This window comes from Hippichthys cyanospilos, chromosome 2, assembly GCF_059441005.1.
Source record: "Hippichthys cyanospilos isolate Australia breed blue-spotted pipefish chromosome 2, RoL_Hcya_1.0, whole genome shotgun sequence".
NCBI lineage: Eukaryota > Metazoa > Chordata > Actinopteri > Syngnathiformes > Syngnathidae > Hippichthys > Hippichthys cyanospilos.
In genome coordinates, this window is record NC_142370.1 from 7,011,151 (window position 1) to 7,038,309 (window position 27,159).

The window sequence follows — 27,159 nt, forward strand, 5'->3', positions numbered from 1 at the left end:
TTGTGTGGTGATTCTTGATGTTTTCAGAAATTTTCTGAAGGAAGTGTACCAAGCTTCAAAATGTCCCGAGTCCATGGAGGATCAAAGCTACCCCCTGACACTTTGATAGAAATCTGGACAAAACTCTTCAAGACAAGAAGTAATGGCCCTGTCAGCATTGCCTGCAATGGGGTTCAGTCACCAATCTTGCATCTCTGCAAGGATGTCAGATTGCGCACAGCATCCAGCATTCTCTCCTAGTGACAGAACTGAGGCAGTGAAATACGTTTGAAGAAACAAAGAGCAGGGGCTCCACTTGTCAGGGGAGGAGAGGCACGGGTATGCCAAGTGGGCCCCACAGCCAAAAGGGGCCTGTGTTTGTATGGCAAATTCCAATTGATGCCACGTTTTTTTTTTGTTACAAAGAAGAAAATTGCTCATCAATGTGTGAACGCAAATTTGGAAACAAGCAAGCTGGTTGCACGCAAAGCACCATGCGCACCAGCTGTCATGCCGAGCGCGGTGTGGATGAATCAGTGTGTACGTGTGTGCATGTCTGCGAGTGCGCGTGCAAATACACACGAAAAATATTTGTTGCCACTTTGGTGCATTGCCTTTCCCATCCATGATGAATAAAGTATAGCCTGTATTGCAAAGGCGAAAAAAAAGGATATGGATAGAGAGATTAGAACAAGAAAAACGCCCAATAAACGGAGTCGCCCCGCCCTGATCCGTGGGGTTGTCATGGCAAGTCGTGTGACGTCACAATGGAAGGAACGGCGTCTATAAGTATGAGACGCTCAGCGCGGCTGGTTTCGAGCTCGCGGACGGGCGACACGTGCAAAACGTTTGGGAAGCAGAAAAATACAATAAAACAAACAAAAATAAACGATCGCGGCACACCCTATTGTCTCTTTTTTAATGATTTTTTTTCCTGAATTTTAATCTAAAGTGGACTTCTCCGTGTGAATTTTCCATTTAAGAAGGAAAAGTCGTCTCATCAGCCATGGGTAGAGGAGTAAGTACTGTACATCCTTTTTTTTTTTTTTTTGAAGCCCCGAGTCCAGATAGGCATTCAAACAAGTGGTTGCCGAATTCATGTTGATGTTGTAATTAATTGTGCGCGCGACCCTGTTGATTTTGTGTCAAAACACTTCCGTGTTGTTTTCATCGCCTCACAGCGTTTAACAAGTTTGCATCACGAAGCGGTCATGTTGCATAACGGGATGTGGCTGAATGATGATGCTGGTGAAGTTTGGCTCTTTGTGTGTATGTATTTTTTCATCGTGTCGTAAATAATCTCCTGCTTCTTTGAGTGTTACACTTTTGGCCCATTTTAGTGCACCTGAGGTTCTGGTGCATGGACGCGTTCATGCTCAGCTCTTTGATTGCGCAACTTTTTAAAAAGTCCCAAATGTACATCTTGTTGGATGGTACTTTGCAATCTCACATCTATGCACTGATTTTGAGCTTTAATAAGTCTCGGAATGTATTATATCGTTTTAAGGCTCGGATATAAAGTGAGCTTTTAGGCTACAATTAATCATACGTGTGTCCAAATGTCATAACATAATCTTTACTGAAAGCGGTGACTCCTGTTAGGTCAACGCTTGAATTGTTTTTGATGAAGTTGCTTTGTGAAGTGTCAGGGGCTGCCACACCCCACCATGCTGCGCACCACTAACGCTCATTATGGATTCAGCCAACAGCCCCAGGGATGTGGAGCTGCTTGGGGAGAGAGGGAACAAGAAGAGACGTAAACCAGATTGGTCCCTTTAAGCCCCCCCCCCCCCCTTTTTTTTTTTCTTCTTCCTTCTCTTGGTCCATGATGCTTCTGCAAGTCTGTGGTTGCTTTGCTCCGCATCTTGGCCAATGGCTGTTTGTATATTTTATTGGTAAAAGGCGAACCCTGCCCCCATTGTCATCCCCACAGTCTCTTCCCCTCGCTCTCTCTCCAATAGCTACACGTGAAAGAGACGATAGCCGCCACACAGCCCTCCTGGGGTGAGGAGGTGGGTGGTAAGCGCAAGAGGATCATTGTTTCTAGGCCCTCTCTTCATGTTGGTGATGATACTCACTATAGCATTTTCTCACAAGTTGCATTTAACTGGCATAAGAAATGAGCTGAGAAGGATTTGATTGAATTTTGGTGGGGGGGTGCTGCTGTACTGCCACTGACTGAAGGGTTTCTCTTTCATTTTTTCTAATATTTGTGATTGCTGATTTTGTATGTACAGTGTAGATCATGCGGCAACAAATATTGTCAGGACAACTCGAGAGGTTTGCTCTGTGCTCAAATGATGAGAAGTACACAAAGTTACAGTTACTACATCACAGCGAGCATGCAAATACACTCCATAAGTGTTACCACAGTGGAGAGATTCCATCACAGCAGTCTCTTTGGATTGATTAGAATCTGCTCTGAGAAGATCCGTCGGGGAAATCCATTGTTAATAGGAGAGTGTAGTACTATATGAAGAACATGATTTGTGGGAAGAAAAAAAACAAAACTCTTTTTCGCTGGCCACTCTTGTGCTTCTGCTGTACTATGATTTACAAAAAACCACCACGCCTGGGGAAAAATAACCAATCAGAATGAAGGCACACCTTCATTTGTCACACCCCTGGAGGCCTTGCAAAAAATAAAAATTCAGACTGATAACATTATGTGTTACAGTCTTCTAATTCCTTACAAATTAGTTGATAAGGTTGTGCCCCCCAGAACTGTTTTAACAAATAAGAAGTGACCTCTTTTTTTTTTCGCCCAACTACACCCATCAGCCAAACCGTAAGTTTAAAAAAAAAAAACATCCCTTTCAAGGGATTGACTGCATCAATGCCCTCTGCTGTGACAAGCTGAATTTGCCGGACGCTGGTTTGTCACCCCCTGTCAGCTGATTGTCCGGACTAGCTGTTGCTTGAACATGACAATTGCTTTGATTTGTACAGCTTTCCTTTTTATGGTCATTTTGTGAACATGTCATGTTGAATATCATGAACACGTGAAGCATTATCCATACAGAGTATATGCATAACGGTCTTCCAAATAATCAATTGAGGATTGCTCATCAATTATTTCATCATCTGGCTATTCTATTTTTACCTACCCAACCTCTTACCATGCATGAGTTTTTCTGTCATAATGGACACAAAGTCCCACAGTGTCATGGCGGAAAGTCTTCCCGCAAGAGAAAAATGTCTGCACTGTTTGGACGAGCTGCGCAAGTACATCCATTTAAACTGCAGGTTGGTGGAAGGGTCTTTAAGAGTGGAGTGCCTGACATTCGGAGTCTGCTCTCCTCATTTGATGGCATGTTTATGAGGATCTGAATTAAGTCAAAGGGTTTTTTGGTATTTTGGACTGAAGAATCCTAGATTTGGTTGACTTTTAAGACATTATCTTCCATTGAAAGGACATGCTTTTATTTTTCCTTCTGGGCGACTTCGTAGTCTTTACGTCCATTCTTTTAGTACCTGATCACTCCCCGCCGCCCCACCTCTCCCCAGGGATTTTACATTCCTTCCGTTTTGCAGTCATTTTAAATTAACGGCAACTTTGTTGCGCCTCTTCTGTGACAGTCCACGCACTCCGCAGCCCCTTTCCGCTGTGTCCTACGTGCCGCCCCGCTCACTCATTCGCTCTCTCCCAGGCGGCCTTTTCCCTCTGGGTTCACCACCGAGTCACTTGTTGAGAGCGAGCTAGAACCAGTATGAAAGAGGAGGGGGGCTGTCTTCATTCAGACTCATTTATTTTATAGTTGATGACCTGCCGGCTGATGGCAAGCATATTTTGGATATGCAGTTTGTTTTCAAGGTCCATGCGGTAGCCCTCCTTCATTCCGCCACATGCTTTTTCACATCAGCGTTGGTTTGAGGGCTCAGCTGGGTAAATCTCTTTCCAGTCCAGCTAGCTGCCGCTCCAACAACATGAGCTATTGATTCATTCGGCGTCTTTTGTTTCGGATGCAGAATACTGAAAGTTGCACGGGACGTGAGGCGAGTATTAAAATGCACAGCGCTTGTCTTCTCACCATTTATACTTGGTGCCTGAGGGGAAGTGAAAGGAGTGAAAGGAGGGGAGGGTTAAAACATGTGAATGTCCATTCACATATCTCTAGAGGCGTGGCTTTGGTCACCGGTAGCAACCGGGCAAAGTCCCATGAGAGTGTGTTTGTGTGTTTGTGTGTGCTTTTGTGTGTGTTCTGTGCATTGTTCGGCACAGCTGAATGAGCAGCTCGGGTGTCTGATGCCAACCAAGTTCGTTCATAGGAATTTATCCCCCCCCCAAAAAAAAAATTGCTTTAACGCATGTGACTTTTTGACCAAATGCTCTTTTTCGTCCTTCTCATAGCTCATAGTTTGACCCAAAACTTTCAATAGATTGTGATCTCAACATTTGCTTGAATGTTGCAAATGATTTTTCTGATTTTATATTTTTTAAGTAAAGACTATATCTAAAGTACTAACAGCCAAGGGGCCATACCCAGTAATTAAAAAGTTGCTTGAAAATTAAACTGAATAATCAAAATCAGTCATTATGATTGAATTGTTATTCAACAGGTTTATTGGAAAAAAAAAAAAAAAAAAAGAAACAGGCCCGGATAAAAATGTTGGTATTTCGATAAGAAATTGAAAATAATTTGTCATTAACGATAATAATAATAACTCCTAATAATAACGATGCAAACTCATAACCAAACCTTTCTATTTAAATTATAAGAGATTGTCAGTCTTCTTTTTGATGACATGATGTGTAACACATTGAACACTGACGATAGAAAGTGATCGAGTTTCTCCTTGACTAGTTTTTGACTGGTGTAACCTATACACCGAAGCAATTTATAGTTAAAAATTACAGTAGTGTACATGATTTTCAGTCATAATCACCATCTGAAGGAAACCAAACCGTTGATTTGGCCCTTGATGAAAATCAGACTGACATCTCTGTCTTTACAAATGTTTAACCGAATGATGACAAGTTAGTTTCTAAAAATCAACAACTGTATACAGTATTTTGTTTTTGTTCTCACAAAACATAACAATGATCGCTGTTGATCCAGTTTGAAATCGTTTGGTTTACTAGATTCAGCCTCCGAACCGCTGTGGGATTATTTGTTTGAAGCCAGATGGCCCCTTCAGGCCCTTGGGTGTCCAGAGGTTAAGATCTGACTGTATTGATGCAGAACCAATGTTTTCCCAGCTTAGCTGACCGGGGGAGAGGGGTTTCATGCAACAATAACATGCTGAGATCACACACTCTGTTCCAAAAACTCCCTGGGAAACTTTTAGAAACATTATTAGTTTGCATTTTTCTGTGACCGAGGACATGTGCAGGATTTTGCGCGCAAACACTGCACTTGGATCTAAAGTATCACAACCAAGATGAATGCTTCACTTCATATCACTGCCCATGGACAAACATGGGCACATTCATGCCAACATGTGACACCTCTCATCCCAGTGCAGCTTTGAATTATAAATACGTTTTCGCTGCTAGTAGACGTTGGCTTGTCATGATATAACAGTAGCTACTGGAAACGAACACAATTCTCTTAGTTTAGTTTCTAATGCTCCTATACATTTCACCTGTCACAAAGTGTGCAAGTTACAGTCTGTAAAATATGCCACCATTTGAAGCGCACACATCACCAGCTGTTTACGCGCATGCCACCGTTTGTAAAACTAAATGTCGCCATTTACAGTGCGCAGGTCACCATTTGCATCTCAAAGTGTCATTGAGGATTTTAGTTTTAGGGGCGGCATGGCTCGGTGGGAGAGTGGTCGTCCCCCAGCTGAGAGGCTGTGGGTTCGATCCCCCGACTGTCAAGACCATGACCAAGTGTTCTTGAGCAAGACACTGAACCCCCAGTTGCTCCTGATGCTGTGTCATCAGTAGGTAAATGAGCTAGTGTAAAGCGCTTTGAGTACCCAAGGTATATATAAGTGGAAGTCCATTTACCAAGTCCGTTTATGTCAATTGTCCTTGATTTTCAATTTCATTAAGGAATGTATGTCACAATTTGTCATTAAGCCCTTATCTTGTCTAGTATATAAGTTGAATACCTTTTGTGAAATCTTTGTCCGATCATCGTCTACTGAAGGGAAGTTGTCCTGCATTTCATCTGCTGGAATCCTGATACTGTTTCTCTCAATTTGCATGGTCTTATTAAATTATGAGTCTCAACTCCAATCTGCCTCAAGTGTTCTACCGCACACCATGACATCACCAAGTTTAGCTCCACAGTTTTGGGAAAAAAAGTCACAATTTATTGCATATGTCCTTCTACAATAATGCAGGTTGGTTTAATTGCATGCTCTTTGTGCGTATTTCCAGGAAGGACGAGAGCAGTATGAGCTGGCAGCCACCTCTGAACAGGGAGGCAAGAAGAAGGGGAAAGGCAAGAAGAAGGAAAAAGACATGGATGAACTTAAAAAGGAGGTGGACATGGTGAGTGTGTGTTGGAGGGTTTCGCTGGACAGTTTCTATGGAGACTCCATCCTCTCAAAGTTGTTTTTTGAGTGTTTTCAGAAAACAAGACAAAGACACACACACACACACACACACACAACAAATTCAGCAACCAAGAAGAATCCGTTTTTCCACTCAGGCATAAAACCAAGCCCATCCATCCGTTTGTCCATCCGTCCGTTCGTCCATCCATCCATCCATCCATCCATCCATCCATCCATCCATCCATCCATCCATCCATCCATCCATCCTCCCTCTCAGCCACCCACACAGACATTTGGCACTTAGACACAATTTTCTTTTTCTCTTTGCAGGATGATCACCAGCAGCCATGTGTCACTGACATTTGCCACTTACACCCTATCCTCTTTGTGTCTTTGCAGGATGATCACAAGCTGACTCTGGATGAGCTGAATCGCAAATATGGAACAGATTTGAGCAATGTGAGACATGCCAATTTCCATGTTTCATACTACTACTACTTTCTTCTCTAAAATCACTAGCAATCTTGGGACCCATGGGTCACCCATTCAAGTTTGAATTAAGCAGTAAAATGCACAATAAATAGTTATTTTAAGCAGACGCGATCCAGTCCATAGCATGCCGCCATTTTGACAGTGACGCCGACCAATAGCATACCAGTATCTTAGGGAGTCGTGACGCGGACCAATAGCAGACCAGCATCTGATTGACGTGTTGCAGCCCAGGCAGTTTGACGGGACCAGAAAATAAGAGCAATTACCTAAAAACACCTGAAGATGGAGACAAAACAATACAAATACAGCCAACCCCTAGGGTCATGACAGTTGTTTTTGTCGTAAAGCGAGAAAACTACCATAAAGAGGGGACGAAAAACAATGCAGATCATGTCCTAGGCTGAAAACAACTTAAGGCAGGGATGTTGTACCCCGGGGGTCCGCTGTATATAGGACCGTCACTTCATAGCAGCGCATGATGTACTGCAACGCTCCCACGCTCAGTCCTAACAAGATGTCCGAAACAGTCAGTTTTAGTACACAGTCTTGTTCAAACAAAGGCACTTTTGCTCAAAACTAAACCACTGTTCTTCTACAACTGACACTATGCGGTAGAAGTGCATTTTGGCAAGAAATCTACATGACTTTCAGGCTGTGAACTTGTGTCTGACAGACGTGCGGAACTTAGATGTGGGGGAGTGGCGGGGTGTGGGCATATTGAACAGAGTGACAACACAGACTGAAGCTGGCCCTATAAGAACAGTTGCAATGCAATGTGGGAAAGGGCCTGGAAAAGGGGAGGGCTAGCGGTAGCTTTCCGTGCTGCAACGAGAGCGCACAAGCTCACTTCTATGTGCTGGAAAAGAAGAATATAGTTTGTGCCCAAAAACAGACTGTTTAACAAGCAATGCGGCTCTATGCCTCTTCTATGCCTTTCAGGTGCCCCCCCCCCCCACACACACACACACACACACACACACACACACATACACACACACACACAATTTATGATTTCATATCTGCTTGTGGCCAAAATAGCAATGCTTTTTAATGGTAAAAAAAAAAAAAACACACACACATAAATGCACAGTGTGTGCTGGCCCTGTAGCTAAATAATAATTCAAAAAGTTGCATTGACTGTGTTGACACCTGGTTTGCATGCTTCTGACGTAAAATACATAAACAGTTATTATTCTTTGGTGATATAAAATTTGGAAGATTTTGCTTTTGTGCATCCTGACCATCAACCTTTCAAATTGTGCGCACCCCAGCTCAAGTCTTTGTACATGCAAATATGCTCCCGGTCATGCAGTGAAGATCAAGGAGAATAGTTAATCAGTGCCTTTATAAGTGGGGTCTTTGAGCACTGCATGTGTGTGCTGTGCTAATGAACCATGAATAATTCAGTAGTCACAGAAACTCCCTCTGTCCTAATTTTTCAACAACACTATTTTATCATATCCCACCACATTTTTCTCTGTGCTGATGAAAGGGATGCCCCTTTTTGGTGGTAAGGCAAATCATCTTTGGTCTCCCAGGACATAAGTATGTCCCAGTGCATTTGCGTGTTCCCCCTAATCTTGAAAAGATCTGTCGCTCTGAGTTCTTTATCGATGTTTGTCTGAGTGGACGGAGTGTAGCTCTTTTGCCTTGTCAAGCAACTCCTCTTCGTGCTTCGTGCCATGTTAGGGTTTGACTAATGCCAAGGCAGCTGAGAACCTGGCCCGAGATGGGCCCAATGCCCTCACCCCTCCTCCAACCACCCCAGAGTGGGTCAAGTTCTGCAAACAGGTAACAGCTTGCGCCAAACGCTTGTACCTTTCATCCAAGTTACAAAGTAACCAACTTTATTATTTATCTCCTTTTTTTTTTAATCACTTTGCTGCATATAGATGTTTGGAGGTTTCTCCATGCTCCTGTGGACTGGGGCTATCCTCTGTTTCCTAGCCTACGGTATTCAGGCTGCCATGGAGCATGACCCAGCCAATGATAATGTAAGGCAAATGTTCCTGAACCGTTTTGAAGCATAATGCACGTAGTGTTATTAGAAGCTGGGGTTGCCGTAGTGCGGAGGTCTTAATGTCAAGTTTATTTTGCAGTTGTATTTGGGAGTTGTTCTCTCCGCTGTTGTCATCATCACTGGTTGCTTCTCCTACTATCAAGAAGCCAAAAGCTCAAAGATCATGGACTCCTTCAAAAACCTGGTCCCACAGGTGCCCTATCATTGTTCCATCCCATTTACTAACCCCTCAAAAATCAAAGTTTCCTTTAAATTTTTGCATGTCTCTTAAAAGTGACTGCGTCCATCATGTCTGTCGCATAGCAAGCACTGGTTGTCCGTGATGGTGAAAAGAAGAGCATTAACGCAGAGGATGTGGTAGTCGGGGATTTAGTAGAGGTGAAAGGTGGCGATCGGATCCCTGCAGACCTGCGAATCATTTCTGCTCATGGCTGCAAGGTAAAAAGACAGCAGAGAAGATCTTAGCACAACAGAAACATGGAACTATCTCCTCATTCACAGACAGGCAATATGACAATTCTCAGGTGGACAACTCCTCCCTGACGGGTGAATCCGAGCCGCAGACGCGTACTCCAGATTTCTCCAATGAGAATCCGTTAGAGACCAGGAACATTGCTTTCTTTTCCACCAACTGTGTTGAAGGTATGAAGGAATGTCATGTCAGGCAAATGTGGACAGAGACGCTACAGTTTAAAGAACACACTGTGGAAGGGTGATTTCTGTAAACTCAATTTGTTCCCAACAGGAACCGCCCGAGGCATTGTGATCAGCACAGGTGACCGGACTGTCATGGGTCGCATTGCAACGCTCGCCTCGGGACTTGAAGTGGGGCGGACTCCCATCTCCATCGAAATCGAGCACTTCATCCACATCATCACTGGTGTGGCAGTCTTCCTGGGCGTGTCCTTCTTTGTCCTATCACTCATTCTCGGGTATTCATGGTTGGAGGCTGTCATCTTCCTCATTGGCATCATAGTTGCCAACGTGCCGGAGGGCCTCTTGGCAACGGTCACTGTGAGTCCTAAGCCTTTGCTCCACTTAAGCGGGTTCAATCTCAGCGTCTAATAGGACTCTCGTTTCCAGGTGTGTCTAACTCTGACAGCCAAGCGTATGGCAAAGAAGAACTGCTTGGTAAAAAACCTGGAAGCCGTCGAGACGCTGGGCTCCACCTCCACCATATGCTCAGACAAGACAGGCACCTTAACCCAAAACAGGATGACTGTTGCCCACATGTGGTTTGACAACCAGATCCACGAGGCGGACACCACTGAGAACCAGAGCGGGACATCGTTTGACAAGAGTTCTGCCACCTGGGCTGCCCTGGCCAGAATTGCGGGACTTTGTAACCGTGCTGTCTTCCTGGCGGAGCAGACCAACATTCCTATCCTCAAGGTAGAATTGAATCGTTTCCTTTCTCAAAGTGGCAACATAGTATGAATGATGCACATTTATCAAGGAAATAGTTGTATTATTCAATGAATAGATGTAGCTTTTCTCTTTTACTTTAGTACCAATGAAGTGATCGTGATTTGGAATTGCCCAGTATGTTGCCGGTTTAGTGTGTAAGCGAGCGCTGTTCTTGCCCATGCTTTTGGCTCCACTTGTCTCTTCTAACAGATATGTCCCACTAATATTCCAACAGTGTTGCTTTTTTAAGCTCTTTTAACTCTCCCTGGTGTATATGATGGAAAGGAAATGAGCACCTTTTGCGTTTAGGCAATTTCCTTTGTTGTTGGACATCGATGGTTCATACTAAATTGACTCTTACTGTAGTCAAACTGAAAGACTTGTGCTAAGGCAGGTGGTCAATGTTTCCCCCTCCAGAGAGATGTGGCTGGTGATGCTTCAGAGTCTGCCCTTTTGAAATGCATCGAGCTGTGCTGTGGATCTGTCCAAGAGATGAGGGAGAAAAACAGCAAAATTGCAGAGATCCCTTTCAACTCTACCAACAAGTACCAGGTATTCTTGGGACTTTTGGAAGCCAAAAAATACCAGTTAGAAATCACAAGAGCCTAAACGATAAAACGCCAATGTTTTTTTTCCCCCCAGCTCTCTATTCACAAGAACTCCTCAACCGACAAAGAGTCCAGCCACCTGCTGGTTATGAAAGGTGCTCCCGAGAGGATTTTGGACCGTTGCTCTTCCATCATGATCCAGGGCAAAGAGCAGCCTCTGGATGACGAGATGAAGGACGCGTTCCAAAATGCTTACCTTGAATTGGGAGGTCTAGGAGAGAGAGTGCTCGGTAAGGATTAGTGGGCTTTTGTGGTTCACCAGCATCCTGGCGCATTTCATTTGGATGTGTAGTTTCCCATTAGGCAATACCTAGTCTTCCTCAGGTCCGTTACTTAAAAGTACGGATACACATGTGGTTAAACAATAAAAAGACAAATTGAAATGAATAACATTTAGGCTGCAGTTGACTCGTGAGTATGTTTTTGTTTTTAGGCTTTTGCCATTTCAATTTGCCTGATGAGCAGTTCCCAGAAGGCTTTGCTTTCGACACTGATGAGGTGAATTTCCCAACTGAAAACTTGTGCTTCATCGGCCTAATGTCAATGATAGACCCTCCTCGGGCAGCTGTGCCTGATGCTGTCGGCAAATGTAGGAGCGCTGGAATCAAGGTATGCTTTTGCCGACCCTGTAGTGATAGAGCTTTGTTGTTTCAGATTTGATCAAATTCAAAGTTAATTCCATTTTTTTTCTTCCTAGGTGATCATGGTGACAGGGGATCATCCAATCACAGCTAAGGCCATTGCTAAGGGTGTCGGCATCATTTCTGAAGGGAATGAGACAGTTGAGGACATTGCTGCACGTCTCAACATCCCAATCAACGAAGTCAACCCGAGGTACATATTGAGGGAAAATCAGCTGTGGGATGTATTTCATAAAATGGGTCTGGTGCCTTTTTTCAGTCACAATCACAATAGCATTGCTGTCTTGTCATTTAGTTGCACACAAACCCAGTCTGAGTGCATTTAGCATTTAATAAGCAATTTATCTGAACTTTGCAGGGATGCTAAAGCGTGCGTTGTCCATGGTGGAGACCTAAAGGACTTGACCTCAGAGCAGCTCGATGACATCCTGAAGTACCACACTGAGATTGTCTTTGCCAGAACCTCCCCACAGCAGAAACTGATCATTGTCGAGGGCTGCCAGCGACAGGTTGGCAATGCAGTACTTTGTGGAACATTCGTCGTTTCGTAATTTTTGGCAGCTCAAAGTCTTTATTGGTCATCTTCCCTCAACACTTTGCGATTTCCTCACCTTACAGGGAGCCATTGTTGCCGTTACTGGCGATGGCGTCAATGACTCTCCAGCTCTGAAGAAGGCCGACATTGGTGTCGCCATGGGGATTGCCGGATCTGACGTCTCCAAGCAGGCGGCTGACATGATTCTGCTGGATGACAACTTTGCTTCTATTGTTACAGGAGTAGAAGAAGGTGATGTGGCCCCTCTGAGCTATCTGGGCCCAACATATGTATTTGTTTTTCAACGTATTTTCTGTGTGCTTGTTCTACTAATCAGGTCGTTTGATCTTTGACAACTTGAAGAAATCCATCGCTTACACTCTGACCAGTAACATTCCTGAGATCACACCCTTCCTCCTCTTCATTATTGCCAGCATCCCCCTGCCTCTGGGTACCGTCACCATCCTTTGCATCGACCTGGGAACTGACATGGTGGGCATGTGACATGTTCTTTACTTGTTTTCATTTACTTGAGTTGCGTCAGACAGCCATATTCTGCCTTTCAGGTTCCTGCTATCTCACTGGCTTATGAAGCGGCAGAGAGCGATATCATGAAGAGGCAGCCCAGAAATCCCAAAACGGATAAATTGGTGAACGAGAGGCTCATCAGCATTGCTTATGGACAGATTGGTAAATTTTAAACTGAATAAACCATTGTGAACCAGGGCTCATTGTGCCCTTGCTGGATTTAGTTTCTGCTGGCTGTGTATCTAGGTCTTCAAAGATAAATACGATAAACATACACCAGAAATAGGCCCACGCTGATAGAGAACAATGAGATGTCTGTGGCTTTTCTGTTACAAAGCCAGGAATAGGTTCGACCTACTTGATTGAGTGGCCTGAACTATACTATGTAAGAACAAATGACAAGCTAATAGTAATAATAGGCCAAAACAACATCATCCCATTATCTTATGAAAAAAATGATAATGTGTTTTTCGTGTTACAAGATGGATTATGATTTCCACTCCACAGTTTTCTCACAGGTGTCATAGTTTGTCACATTGCATGATTTATGCCTTTTCTCATTCTCATTTAATCATGGATCCTTTGAATCAGTTATATGTAGAATGACAAATGTTTTGCCTTAACGGCCACCGAATAATTGGTTCGGAATTCAGTCTCAAGATCAGTCGTCAGAACCCGTCTTTAGAATATTTTCCTTCTAACAGTGAGGCGATAGAGTTCTTATCAACTCATGTCACTGCTTGCAGGCATGATCCAGGCCCTTGCAGGCTTCTTTACCTATTTTGTTATCCTGGCTGAGAATGGCTTTCTCCCACGGACGTTGTTGGGCATCCGTGTGTCCTGGGACAACAAGTACTGCAACGACCTGGAAGACAGTTATGGTCAGCAATGGGTAAGTACAAGCATATTCACGGGTGGCTTGAAATGCTCAGTCTTCATTTTGCTGCCCGTATGTGTGTGCAGACGTATGAACAGAGAAAGATCGTCGAGTTCACCTGCCATACGGCCTTCTTTGCCAGCATTGTCATCGTCCAGTGGGCTGACCTGATCATTTGCAAGACAAGGAGGAACTCTGTTTTCCAGCAGGGCATGAGGTCAATACTTCTGTATGACATATACAATATATACTATATCTCAGTGATTGGGCTCAGCGTCAAGAGAATTAAATGTCAACAGTAAGATGTACCTCTGAACAACCCTCTTCGTTCCTGAGTTCATTTATGCTTGACTTATACAGGAACAAGATCTTGATCTTTGGGCTGTTTGAGGAGACGGCCCTGGCTGCCTTCCTCTCCTACTGCCCTGGCATGGACGTCGCCCTAAGAATGTACCCTCTCAGGTGAGTGGGACGCCAGAAGGTCGCACGACTAGATGGAATTTCTTGATGTGTATGTGCATGTGTTTTTCCAGGGCCAACTGGTGGTTCTGCGCCTTCCCATACTCCTTGCTCATCTTTATCTATGATGAAATCCGCAAGCTGATCCTCAGACGCAGCCCAGGAGGTGAGCTCACGAAACATGCTTTTATTATCTTGCATTTCAACAGCCTCCAGCTCTCCTGTTTCCCTATGCTCCTTGCTCATTTTAAGTTACAGAAACTCTTCACTTTATTGTTTAAACCTTCTCCACAGTGACTAGGGAGAAACGTAAGGCATCGTAACCCAGTTCATTTCTCTATCTGGCTTTGTGTTTCCAGGTTGGGTGGAACAAGAGACGTACTATTGAAGAGCCATCAGCCTGTCAGCTTCCATCTTCTCCTCCACTCCCGTCGTTGCATGAATATTGTCTTGCTGCTCGGAATAAAAGTTTAACCTCTGTGGGGGAAAAAATACCCCGTTGGAACGTGTTTTTATATTAGTGAATGCTTGATACTACTATTAGACATACCGAGATGGAATGCGCTGATGATATATGATAAATGCTAATAATGACATGAACACTGAACATTGACTTTGACGATGCGTGCCTTGTTTCTGAAACAGGACCAATTTTATACATGTTTTTAACAGTTATAAATGTTCAATAAAATGCGCTTGAGTCAGGTCCGACACGTTTCCTGTTCAAATTTTGTATGAAGGGTCATGCTAAGCTATTATGGTAATGAAACAAGATAAACAAAAGTGTGTGGATATAGGTCAATCCAGAATTGAAGGACATTTGGGCTTAAAATGCTTGCAAAGTCAACCACTTTTCTGATTTTCTGCTACATATTCATCAATAATAAGTAATAAACTATGAAAGAAGACAGGACCTACTTTTGCACTCCCTGTTCTTTAGGAAAACGATTCATTTCTTACATTTATGGTAACAGGCTCGCAGGGATATGGGGCACAATGAAATTTAAATTCCATTTGGACCATTTCAATTGAGTTTCATTTTGCACAGTATAGGGTGTGGGACAAGAGAAAAGGTCATTTTCGCACACACACACACTCGAATATATATATATATATATATATATATATATATATATATATATATATATATATATATATATATATATATATATATATATATATATATATATATACACACACAGTATATGAAGGCAGCAGGTATATTAGTGCGGAACATTGAACTCACAATTGTGCGTCACACAAGTTTACAGAATGTAACAAAACTGCTTTCAATTAGGACGGTTGTTGTTTGTTATTGTGCAAACAAAGAATTTGTCTTCCTTTATGTCTACATTTGCACGCTAGCTTGTTTGCTCAATTTCTTTGTTTGGGCAATTTAAAAAAAAAAAAGTTAAATTCGGATCCAGCATTATCTCTAGTACACTTTGTTCAAATCTTTGCACAAATTTCATCTTGTCTCGTTCTTGTGGACTCAATCTAGTGGGACATTATATCGTGTGGAAATTGTGTCTTGTTTACATATATATCTGTAATTGGCCCACAAGTGAATGTTGACAGCTGTCTCTCATCCCATAGAAGCATCCTTATTTGTCTTGAACTCAAATGGCCGGGGAGCTCATTAGAAGGATGCATTTGATGTGTTGCAGGTGGCGAGTGCCAGCCTGTCACAGAATGTTTTTTTTTTTTTTTTTTTAAAGTGCAAAATTCTGTTCACTTTTAGAAGATGCATGCCATAATATACACATAATTGCTAGACTTAATCCTGCTCTGGCAGCAGGTAATTTAGAAAAACAAACAAAAAATAATGCAACAAAGCAAAACAAAAACACGAACATATTTGGCACACACGCACACTTGTGTACAGTTTGCTTGAAAAGACTATATATGGTCCCAGTCCAAACAAAATATAATGTACACTTAGTAGTGTCTTCCTTGTGTAAATTTTACTTTGAAAATATTCTTTTTAGTCTGGGACCAAATACAGGATGACAAAACATAAAGGTTTGAGACAACAGTTATGCTGGCAGCTATGATGGCAGCTGGCAGATTTCATATGCACTGACTTGTTTAGCGCCAATATAACATTTAACATCAGATAAAGTAGAAAAACAAATAATGAGCATCAGATAGACTGCTGAATAGTAATTATTTTCCCCATAGTTACACATGAGAGTTGATTGTATTTAGTGTTTTCAATCGTAGGTGTTTTTGTACAGTCCTGGATTTATGTTGAGAATATTTGGTCACCCTAAGCAAAAAATAGTCTTTTTAGAGTAATAGGCACAATTCTCGTAAGTTTTTAATTTAGATTTATATTTTTGTGACATTAGCTCAAAAGATGTACTTAATTACTAAGCTTCACACACGGTACGACGCACCCACAGTGTTTCTCAAAGCCTGCCAGCCTCTGCAGTTGGTGTTTGTATGGCAATACACAATTCATCGCTTTCAAAATATCACAGGCTCCTCTTTGACCTGTGGCTTCTATGCTTGCGTGCTGTCTCGGGCCCCAGTGTCTCTACATTGGCTATGAGGCCTATCTCTGTTTGTAGAGGCTTAGTTTGTTGTGACAGATGTCATTTAAGCTGGTGAGAAAACAGATAGAATCAGTTCTCACATCTTGCCAAAGGTACAGTATGCCCAAACCAAATATGTGTTATGTTCATGCACATTCTTTGTTTAGTAAATGCAATAATTTGTGCGCAAATTGCTAGTTTGAAAAATTTGATCAGAAGGTGTGAATGGCGATACATTAGCAACTTGAAAGGATTTCCATGTAGATGTAAACCTGCCACTTCAACAACAACATGGCAAGTATTCGATGAAGCGTATTGTTAATAGTTAGGTCCATCATCTCTTTTTCTCACAAGCACGATCGAGAGGATTTAATGTGACCGCGTCCAGTCACCAAGAGAGTAACAATTGTAAATAATAGTGAATTGGGCAAGAGGCATCAGGCCAATAGTTTTTGAATGCCTTGTATGTAATTTCCTAATGTAAATCATTCATTACATACTTTGATTGATTCAGGATAGATACACGTCACACTGGGCGATACATTTGCGTCGACGAGATATTCTCTTTGTTGTAGGTTATACACATTCAAATTTCCTATCTAATGTAATTTGGCATACCGCACACTTGCTTGTCTGTCGTGACACAACAGTACACAGCACACAGGTACTGTTACAGACTGGTAAAGTCCACTAAAAACTATTACTGTATGAATGAATGAAAATATTAACACCGGAGTTCAGAATCAAAAGAGGCTGTTACCTACCATTATGCACTCGCACTCACAATCACCTGTGAATTTCGAACTTTGTTATGTAAATTGAACAGAAGAGAAGCTGGGGGAGCATCAAACATGCAAATGTGTCATTATGTGAGTAGGGGTGGAAGAGCTTGCACAACCCCATCTTTTGAAAGCTTCATTCTAGATAAGAATTTTTCATTTGTTTGTTTTTTTTGTACACAAAAAGAAACGTTCATTACATATACAGCCAAACACACAAGCGGTAAAATACACCATGAGCAGAAAAACATAAATAATGAAAACATGTGCACGGGTGTGTCAGATGCCAATGAAGATTTTTCATGTCCACAATCCTAGGGAAATGTGGTTTCAATCACAATGACACACATCCATAAATACCATCGATGCAGAATCAATAAAATGACTCTTGGTGACTTTTGTTTTAGGTCATGTTTGCATCTAGACAAGGTTACCTGTTTTTGATGCAGAATCAATAAAGAACTCTTGGTGACTTTTGTTTTGGGGTCATGTTTGTATCTAGATAAGGTTGCCTTTGTATACGCTAGACTCACATTATCATCTAAAAGACCAATTACAACACACCTGGACACTAAACACCACACAGCTGGTGAAGAAGGTTCAGCAGCCCCTCTACTTTCTGCGGAGGCTCAGGAGGTTTGGTATGTCACCAAGGGTCCTCAGCAGCTTTTACAGGTGCACTGGTGAGTCACCGTGTGGTACGGCAACTCCACTGCTATGGACCGCAAACCCGTGCCGAGACGGGTCAAGATGACATCCAAGATAACCAGAACTCCACAGCCCTTCCTGCAGAACATCGACCAGCTCAGAGACTTTTGTAGACTTCCTCAAGAAAAACACTACTGCCGTAATAACCATGCTCCATGCAATGGGTGCTCTGTTTCTTTTGCTTCATTTCTTGTAATGTCCATCTTATGTCTTCAACATGATTGCGCACATATACTAATCTGTTTTCAAGGATGCAGATCCCAGCTGAGCTCTAGTATCTGAGATCCTTCAACAAGGAGTGCATATCAGAAAAAAATTCTTAAACTAAGTAGTGTTCCGGGCCACAGCTGAAATGTCTGCTCGAGAATCTAATTAATTCTTTAGAGTGGCTGCGATCAGCTGCAGCACAGGCTGAGTGTGACAGTAATATTCCTTCTTTCCATCCGTCACATGATGAGCTTTCTGGCAGGCCTCTGTGTCAGGTTGTAAATGTTGAATTAATTTGATATAGGTTCTCTGAAAATAGTGACTGATACCATTAAAGCTTTAAAAATGTCATGCCAGCGTCACATTGATTTCAATTATAAATAAGAAAAAAAGGAGCCTGCAGCAAACAAGACAACTGCAAGCAGTATACACTGTATCCCACTTTAAGATTCGCCTTTTTCCACCTCAGAGCTTCACCCTAGGATGTGCAGCACTCAAAACTGTAATTTGCATTCCTTCAATACGAGTGCAGTTTCAGGAACAGAAGGCTATTAGCACCAGAAAACGATTTTCACATTTGGCAGAAAAGAAAGCAATTCCATATATATATATATATATATATATATATATATATATATATATATATATATATATATATATATATATATATATATATATATATATATATATATATATATATATATATATATACTGTAAATATATAAATAAATATATATATATATATATATATATATATATATATATATATATATATATATATATATATATATATGTACATTCGCTCAGTTTGTGAGTGTCAAATGAACAAAATCATAAAGCGGTTAAGCCATGATTAGCTAGCCATCAACCGAGCTCTTGAGCACCTGTGATGTAAATTTCCTTTGGCAGCAAGTGACAAAAGGGCCACCCCTTTGAGATGGAGAATTTTTTTTTTCTTCGCTGCTTAGCACCATTTCCATAAATGCGATAAAAATCAGAATGGTTTGGGGAAGATGAAGCAAATTATGGCAAAGAAAATTTGGGGGTTGACTGGCCCTCCAAGTAAATAAATGTGAACACAACCGTGTTTTTGAAACAAATTGTAAATGGCGTGCTTCTGCTCTTTTAGCCATCAGGCACTTGAAATTTCCGCCATGCAGCGACTTTACAGAGAAGCCCAATATGTACTCTATGTTTAGAGCAGTTTTGCAAGTGACTTGTGAAGAGCCTGTGGTCTTGTATTTGCTCTGAGGATCATAGGGTGTTGCTGGCCAGATGATGCAGATACAACCAATAGTGACATAATAAGGAAAATTTAAGAGTTGATGGCTCTAGTTGACATTCTTGCTACAGGCAGATTCTTGAAACAGATGCTCAGCACCACTTCTGAGAGAAATGAATGAACCAGAATATTTTCCCGAGAGAATTTGTCCATTTTGTTATTTATTTATTTATTATACTCTACTGTGTCTGTCCTTCCTTGTGAGCAAGAGGCAGAGAGTCTATGCATTGCTATGTGCATGCTCCTGAAAGCTTAACGGAGTGGCATAAACGTTTGTACTCTCCATTTTATGGTGCAAGTGATTGCAGGCAGGCCCCTGGCTGAGCGCACTTTGTGTTGGCAGCCACTGATAAGTAAAACTTTGTGCTTGCGCTAACCAAGACATGCTGTTATCATGAGCACGACACTGTTAAGTTGGAGGAGGAAATCCACCCTTGGGTGCTTTTTTGCACCCTTTCCCATACTACCTGAGATCCTGTAAGAGGTGGGAAAATGGAACCAAAGTACTTGCCAATCACGTAATCCATTGTGTTGGTTAAGTTTAATTGGATCATTACTCCATTTACTGTTTGAACTCGCTTTCAACAACTTGTGAATGTGAAGACACAAACAGAAAGTTGCAGCTTTGCATATCGAAGCTGGCGCACTTAGAAAAGCATCTGTTGTTTGCTGAAATCTGCCTAATATGTGGGTCATTCCAGAATTGGAGGAAATCGGAAGCCACAAATATTGCCTTATTCTGATTCTATGCATATCAGAGTTGAATAAGGTAGAGTGTGACATTTAGGTAAGGCTAACTGTGTTATAAAAATAAGAAAAATAGAAGAGAGGACATACGTTTGCTCTACCCATTTTTTGAACATCAAGTCCAGCGTATCATGTGATTCACTGCCTTTCTTCTTCTGCCATGCTAAAAAGTTTTATTGTAAAAGGATTGCGTGCATGTTGTGGGACACGAATTCCACGAATAATAATTATGATTTGAAATATTACATTGATGTTCTGTTTCCATAATTCAAAGCAACAGGAAAGAAACATTGCAAAATGAATACTATAGACATTTTCAAGCCTTTTCTTTTAGCTTTTTTAGATTTGGTCTCGGGGCCAAAAAATTACAATTTGATAAATCTCAAAGTATCTACAATAATACATTTTCTTGCACTACTTGTTAGACTCCGTGATTTGTTTTAAGGGCAGCATGGTTCAGTGGCAGAGTCATCGTCTCAATCCCCTGACCTTTGTGAACAAGTTGAAGTGTCCTTGAGCAAGACACTCAACCTCCTGATGCTGCTCCATCAGTAGGTAAATAAGTTGTCAGTTGTAAAGTGGTTTGAGGGCCTCAAGTAGAAAAGCGCTGTGGAAGTTCAAGTCCATTTAGCATTTGAACATTTTCTGCATCAAAGGATCTGGGGACGGCCCACCCCCATGTGTGTCTAGTCATGTGCCCAAGTTGTACAAGTGTCAAAAGTACTACCCGATAAGATATATTATTTATGGTGATTACCAATCACTTAGCAGGGATAGGCCTAATGTCAGGTTAACTTTCGTATGAGTTGGGATGTTCTAAAGCTTAACCTAAGTGTTTCAGCGTATTACTGTATTTATAAAATGAATGAATTCCTGAAGCTATTGGTCAGTTGACTTAAGGCAAACCTTATGGAAAGCGCTCCCTGTTCTTGGGTGGTGGAGAAATCAGATTTAATGGCCATTTGATCGCAGCTGAGCCACACAGAAATACGATTTGGGGTTCATTTGTTGCTCTCAGACCCCAGGGCCAACGGAGATAAGCCGTCGTGGCCTGGAAACAGTCCTACACTAGAAAGAAGACAAGATGCAATATTGGTGATTGATATTTTGTCATTATAATTCAAGCTCATCTGGCCCATGTAGGTATATGGACTTGTAAATGGCCTTCCACGTATAACGCTTTTCCACTTTTGGTACTCAAAGCGCTTTACACTAACTACTCATTAACCTACTGATGACGTAGCATCAGGAGCAACTGGGGGTTCGGTGTCTTGCTCAAGGACACTCCGACATGGTCACGATGGTTGGGGGATCGAACCCACAGCCTCTCAGCTGGGACACGACCACTCAACCACTGAGCCATGTTGCCCAACTGGAATGGTCTCACCAACTGCCCAACAACTGTACATTTGTCCCAAAAACCCGTACATTAGATTGATTGCTCAACATTAGCATCATATTGTGGCGGGCACTAGGACCATGTCTCTCCCCAGTAGGCATTTTGGAATCAATTTTTGATGCGTTGAACCTGGTGGCTTTATCTTTGATGATTTGTACAATGTTGTACAGTTTTTGTGATAGCATGCAAAGAGCAAAGACGTACACCAGAACAGCAATGTGCGGTTTCTTTGTTATGCCACAATATCATGTTAATTGGTGAAATAAGTGATCAGAGAAGGTTTTTCTTCCACCTGTGAGGAACATTTTGACAAACAACTACAGTCATTGTAATAATGAGCCACGTCTGCAGCCACCCGCATTGAGTTGCTTGGCAACCTGATCAAAGCTGACTTGATTTACAATGGTTTTTATGTGTTCAGTTATAAGCTTGGAATTCTGATTGAATTGCTGGCTCGGTATTCTGATTTAATTGCTAGTATTGGAATTTTTTAAAAGGTGAAAAACCATGCTCTTTCAAAGTAGCCTATAGAGCAGCAACATGAGTCATAACATCCGATCCACTGCGCAAGATAATTTCACCTTTTAAGGGCAGCTTTAAACAGGGTGGTCATTTACAAGATTCAATGCATGCATTTTTTTTTGTTAGGAGTATGATTTGAGGTTGCATTTTCAATTCATTGCCTTATTTTGGAGAAATCTGTAAATAAACACTTCCAATGGCAATGATCCTCTCCGTATTATCATGCTGTGCGAAGTTACCATTGCACATACAGCAACCCTAGGGGAGATAAACGGCTATAGAAAATGAATGGGTGGATACATCACTAATAATGTAAAAAAGAAAAAAAAAAAAAATACCTGGTCACGAAACTGTAAGTGATCAGCTCTTCTACACCGCCCAATTCAACCAAATCCATTCAAAGTATCTTTACAATTAGCCACTCCGTGGCACATGGAGCAGAAGAGAAATGAGAACTTAAGCAGAGTGTGCAATTCTGTAAAACACAATCTTTTTTCTTATATTTTTTTAAGTCACCAAGATATGCAAACATGGGATCAGAGAACCTTTTGTAAGCCTAGTTGGTCACATCGTGTTTTTGATTTCGTGATAGCTTTACTTAGTTTTAAAAACCTGTAAAACTAAAAAAACAAGCGTCACAATATTTTGGAAGTTGTCACCCTATGATGGTACTTTTACATCTGAGCTAAAAGCAATAAAAATATTATCAAAAACATCCAGACTATTGTGCCGATTGTTTTTATATTGGTCATACATTGAAGTGGACAAGGCATAGGGAGGTGAAATTTGGTAGGAAATTCTCACTGTTTCAGATAAAAAAGGACAGTGACAAACCGAGACAGGAACCATTGCGATGCTTCTGCCTTCAGTGTCATTGTCTGGAATCATACTGACCTCTCCCGATTTTAGGGTGCCTCAGAATTGTTGGGAATTCATTTTTATACAGACCTATTAGTGCCACCGTTCAACTTCAATAAAGTGGCCTTTTAAGGTGTGAAACAAGGAAGTCGGACATCGAATGAAAATTTCACTGATGTAGCCATCTTATTTATGACTATTTCATGAGTACTATTTCAGTTGTGTTACAAATTTGCTGTTCAAAGCTTTTGTCTCTCCACCTCAGTGTGGTTCTAACCAGATTTCAAAGGAAGGTTTACTGTACACGGAAGCACTTTTTTGGTTGTTTCTGGACTCTGCATTTTACACTTGTGCTAAGCAACCTTATCGAGCCCTCGCTTTAATTTATTAGTAGATAAAGATTAATTCTCACGAAGCAGCTTGTTTGTTGCTGCTGTTTGTGAACCGACTTACACATCTGTGTTTCTGCGGACCACGCTAGTTTAGTGCAAAGCACTGAAGAAATGGCTTTTTGGGGTAGGCCTATGGGTGACAGTGTGACGAAGACACACGTGACTTTTTTTTTTTTACCAGTTTAGAGCTGGTATGTGTGACTGTGCTGGAGCATGGTGCTATTTGTGGTGAACTCGTAGGATAAGAACCGATCATGAAATTAGAACGTCGATTTTGGCCCCAAAATGATACGCTCATCCTTTCCTGTTGTTCACCTCACTCTTGTTCTTTCACCTCAAATAAGCAGTATAAATGGATAGATTGAAGGTCTTATTGCCAAGAGAGTGTGCGTTAAATTAATTAACAGGTTTGCAGCACCAGGTGAAGCAGTTGAATACCCGTCTTCTGTGCAATGGAAGATTTGATTTTGGTCGTTGCACCTCGACAGAGGCACATCAGAGAGCTCTTTTTTTTATGTAATTAAGACATGAGACTGAATACTCTCAAGAGAGGATGAGAGGAACGAGGACATGATGCAAGGCTGAAGGAGCCTCCCACGTCTCAACAGCATCTCAATGTGCTCTTGAGACGGATTGTCTTGTTCTGCCAGTGCTACATTACCACTTGAGAGCAGAGATAGCAGAAAACACATTTTAATTATATGAAATTAAATGCAATTCATTGGATGAATTTGTTGGATGGCAGATGAAAGACTTGGTGGATGATGAGATGAGGAAGGCTCAGGTACACACGGTAATAATGACTCACCTATTCTTTTTTTCCCTCTGCTTTTAATACAGAAAAAAAGGCTCAGGGATGTACTGTTCCTGCACTCTAAGGAGGTTCAGGATTTAGAAACATATCGTTGTGTCTTACCTGAGTGTACTGCTGACATGTACTGTACATTATGTGTTCCAGCAGCTTTTTATAATAACATCATCTTGTCGTCATGTTGAGAAAGGACCAAAAGGCATCACGGAAGCCCCAGCAGACACAGGCCTGATTAAATGCAAAGCAGATCACCCATTTGCGCGTCCCCCATCATTTGTGGCCCGAATTGACTGAACTGGGCATCCGTTGAGCCATTAAATAATAAAAGTCTGCAAGTTGTGGAATGGCTGCTCCGTATCTGATGTACGATTCAACAGAATGCTCTACTTTTGTTTTGTGACTATGTGAAACATCTAAGGAATACTCCTTTATTTGCAGTGTTTCAATGCATTATCTCACTTTCTTTGCTCTTCTGGCTTTTCATGACACTCGTGGTTAGAAGATAAACTCAGTTTACCTAATATGGCCTCAGCAGCTAAGACTTGATAACAAATACCAACTCCGTGTTATTTGCCCAACCGATACGGTTAGGATGTATTAAGCGAAAGTATTCTTAAGTCTCTTCGAATTAAATTCTAGTTTGTTTCCCCCAATTGCGAGTATCATTTCAACAGGATGAACACATAACAACTCAGGTGCAGACCTAATCAACCAGTCTGAGTTCCAAGTATGCATGTAATATGAATAAATAAGGCAAAACGGGCCTATATCACACACACTGCAACCCTTCTGGAACTCGGAGGCGATATCCCTCCATAACAAGACCAAATATTCAATACCAATATCAAGGCAGTCTTCTTATACGGAAAGGAGACTTGAAGAGGGACCAACAATAACAAACTAAAGACATTCAATAAATGCCCAAGACCAAGAAACACAATGAACGTCAGAGGGCACGATGCCGTGATCAATTGGAGAGTTTTGATTGACTGATTTATAGAATTCATTGGATGAATCTCAGGAGACAGCAAAAGTAACCGTTCCGGTCTCTCCGTCGAGCATCACAGAGGACAAAAACAAAATAAAGCTGAAGGGCCTAATTCCATTGTGGTCCTCAACACAGATATGAAAACAAAAACATGACATGAATTAGCATGCCAAAAGATCCCTATAACTTCTCACCAATCCTACCTGACATAAGAGACACACATTGAACACCAAACTAATGCCTGCAGTAATAGGGATTTTTTAAGAAAAACAGATAGCCAAGACACAAATGTACACTGTTAGTGTTAGTATTGAGAGGATTTCAACTTTTTCCACTTTTTGTCATGTTACAGCCAACCTGTATGAAACTAATTTACCTCCTACTGTGACTTGTCTGCCGGTTGCTGCTGCTGAAAAACACCTCCTTAGCATGATGCCGCCACCACCATGCTTTACTGAAGGCATGGTATTAGACCGGTGACGAGCGATGCCAGGTTTCCTCCAAACATGGCAGCTGGCATTCACACCAAACGGTTCAACCTTTGTCTCTTCAGAACAGACAATTTTGTTCTTCATGCTCTGAGAGTCATTCGGGTGCCTTGGGCCAATTTCAGATAGGCTGCCATGTGCCTTTAACCAAGGAGTGGCTTTCGTCAGGCCATTCTGCCAAAGAGGCCTGACTGGTGGATTGCTGCTGAGATGGTTGCCCTCCTGGAGGGGTCTCCTCTCTCCACAGAGGAATGGTGGGGGCAGTTGCAGTGTGACCATTGGCTTCCTGTTCATCTAAGGCACCTTCTCGTGCAATCGCTCACTTTAGATGGCCGGCCTGCTCTGAGAAGAGTCATGCTGGTTCCAATCATCTTTCATTTACAAATAATGGAGGCCAATGTGATCATTGGGACCTTTAAGCAGCAGGATTTTTTTGGTAGTCTTCTCCAGACCTGTGCCTCGAGACAATCCTTTCTCACATGCCTACCAACAATTCCTTTGACTTGATGCTTGATGTTAGTGCGGTAACATGCACAGTCAACTGTGGGACCTCATATGTAAGCCTATCCAATTCATTGAACTTAGGTGGACGCCAATGAAGCTGTAGAAACATCTCAAGGATGATCAGTGGAAAAAGATTGCACCAGAGCTCAATCTTGCGGTTCATGAAAAAGCTGTGAATACTTACGTAAATGTGATTTCTTAGTTTTCTATTTCAGCCAATTCAAAAAATGTCAAAGAGGCTGTAAATAAACAACATGTGGAAAAAAGAGAAACGCTGCAAATACTTTCTAGATACACTGTAGCTCATAGAATACACAGTTGCAGTATATGTAACAAATGGTTATGGTTACATACAGACTGCTGTTTTAAACCCTTTTTGAGACAAGGCACAGATTTCCTTCGGAAAAATCTCGATGCACACCAGTTGAAAATAGCAGGTGATTATCATGACTGATATCTGTCATTCCTGTCAATCACCATCACCCTGTAAAAGCCTGTCTCAAAGTACTGTGCCGTTACCCATTGGAGAAGAGCATTACATGATTATTCTGCAACACACTGCTCATCTGATTTTTACAATAACAAACCTTTAGGCTCATCACTCTTTTAACCTCCAGGACATTCCCAACTAAACTCCCCTTTCAAGATACAGTAACTCCTACTCCATTTCTCTTCCCATCAACACCATAATTGAATAACTAAGGCATGTAGCTTGCTGCCTTTCCACCTGGTTCCCAAGACACACAGTACATCAACCTGAACCGGACCACAAATCATATACATTGAAATGCATTCATGAGTCTTCTGATGTTGTAAATTGTAACAAAACGTGTGTGTTTTCTTTTCTACGGGACCTGGTGAACTACAGTTGAATAACCGACCTTTTTCAGTCTCAGAAACAGACACGTCCCTTTAGTGTGCTACTTAACACTCGGTGC

At 41.8% G+C, this 27,159-nt stretch overlaps 1 protein-coding gene across 1 annotated transcript; it reads left to right on the forward strand.

Moving 5' to 3' along the window:
- Positions 1-789: 789 nt before the first annotated feature.
- Positions 790-14,707, forward strand: LOC148427054 (sodium/potassium-transporting ATPase subunit alpha-1). The gene is made up of 23 exons (XM_088401808.1): positions 790-997; positions 6,314-6,427; positions 6,832-6,891; positions 8,614-8,715; positions 8,817-8,918; positions 9,024-9,137; positions 9,248-9,382; positions 9,469-9,586; positions 9,690-9,958; positions 10,028-10,336; positions 10,769-10,903; positions 10,994-11,189; positions 11,393-11,568; positions 11,657-11,793; positions 11,959-12,109; positions 12,219-12,387; positions 12,473-12,627; positions 12,702-12,825; positions 13,410-13,555; positions 13,627-13,757; positions 13,901-14,002; positions 14,074-14,165; positions 14,359-14,707. Exons 1-23 carry the CDS (start codon positions 986-988, stop codon positions 14,385-14,387), a joined length of 3,078 nt encoding a protein of 1,025 aa, XP_088257934.1. The 5' UTR covers positions 790-985; the 3' UTR covers positions 14,388-14,707.
- The last annotated feature ends 12,452 nt before the right edge of the window (positions 14,708-27,159 follow it).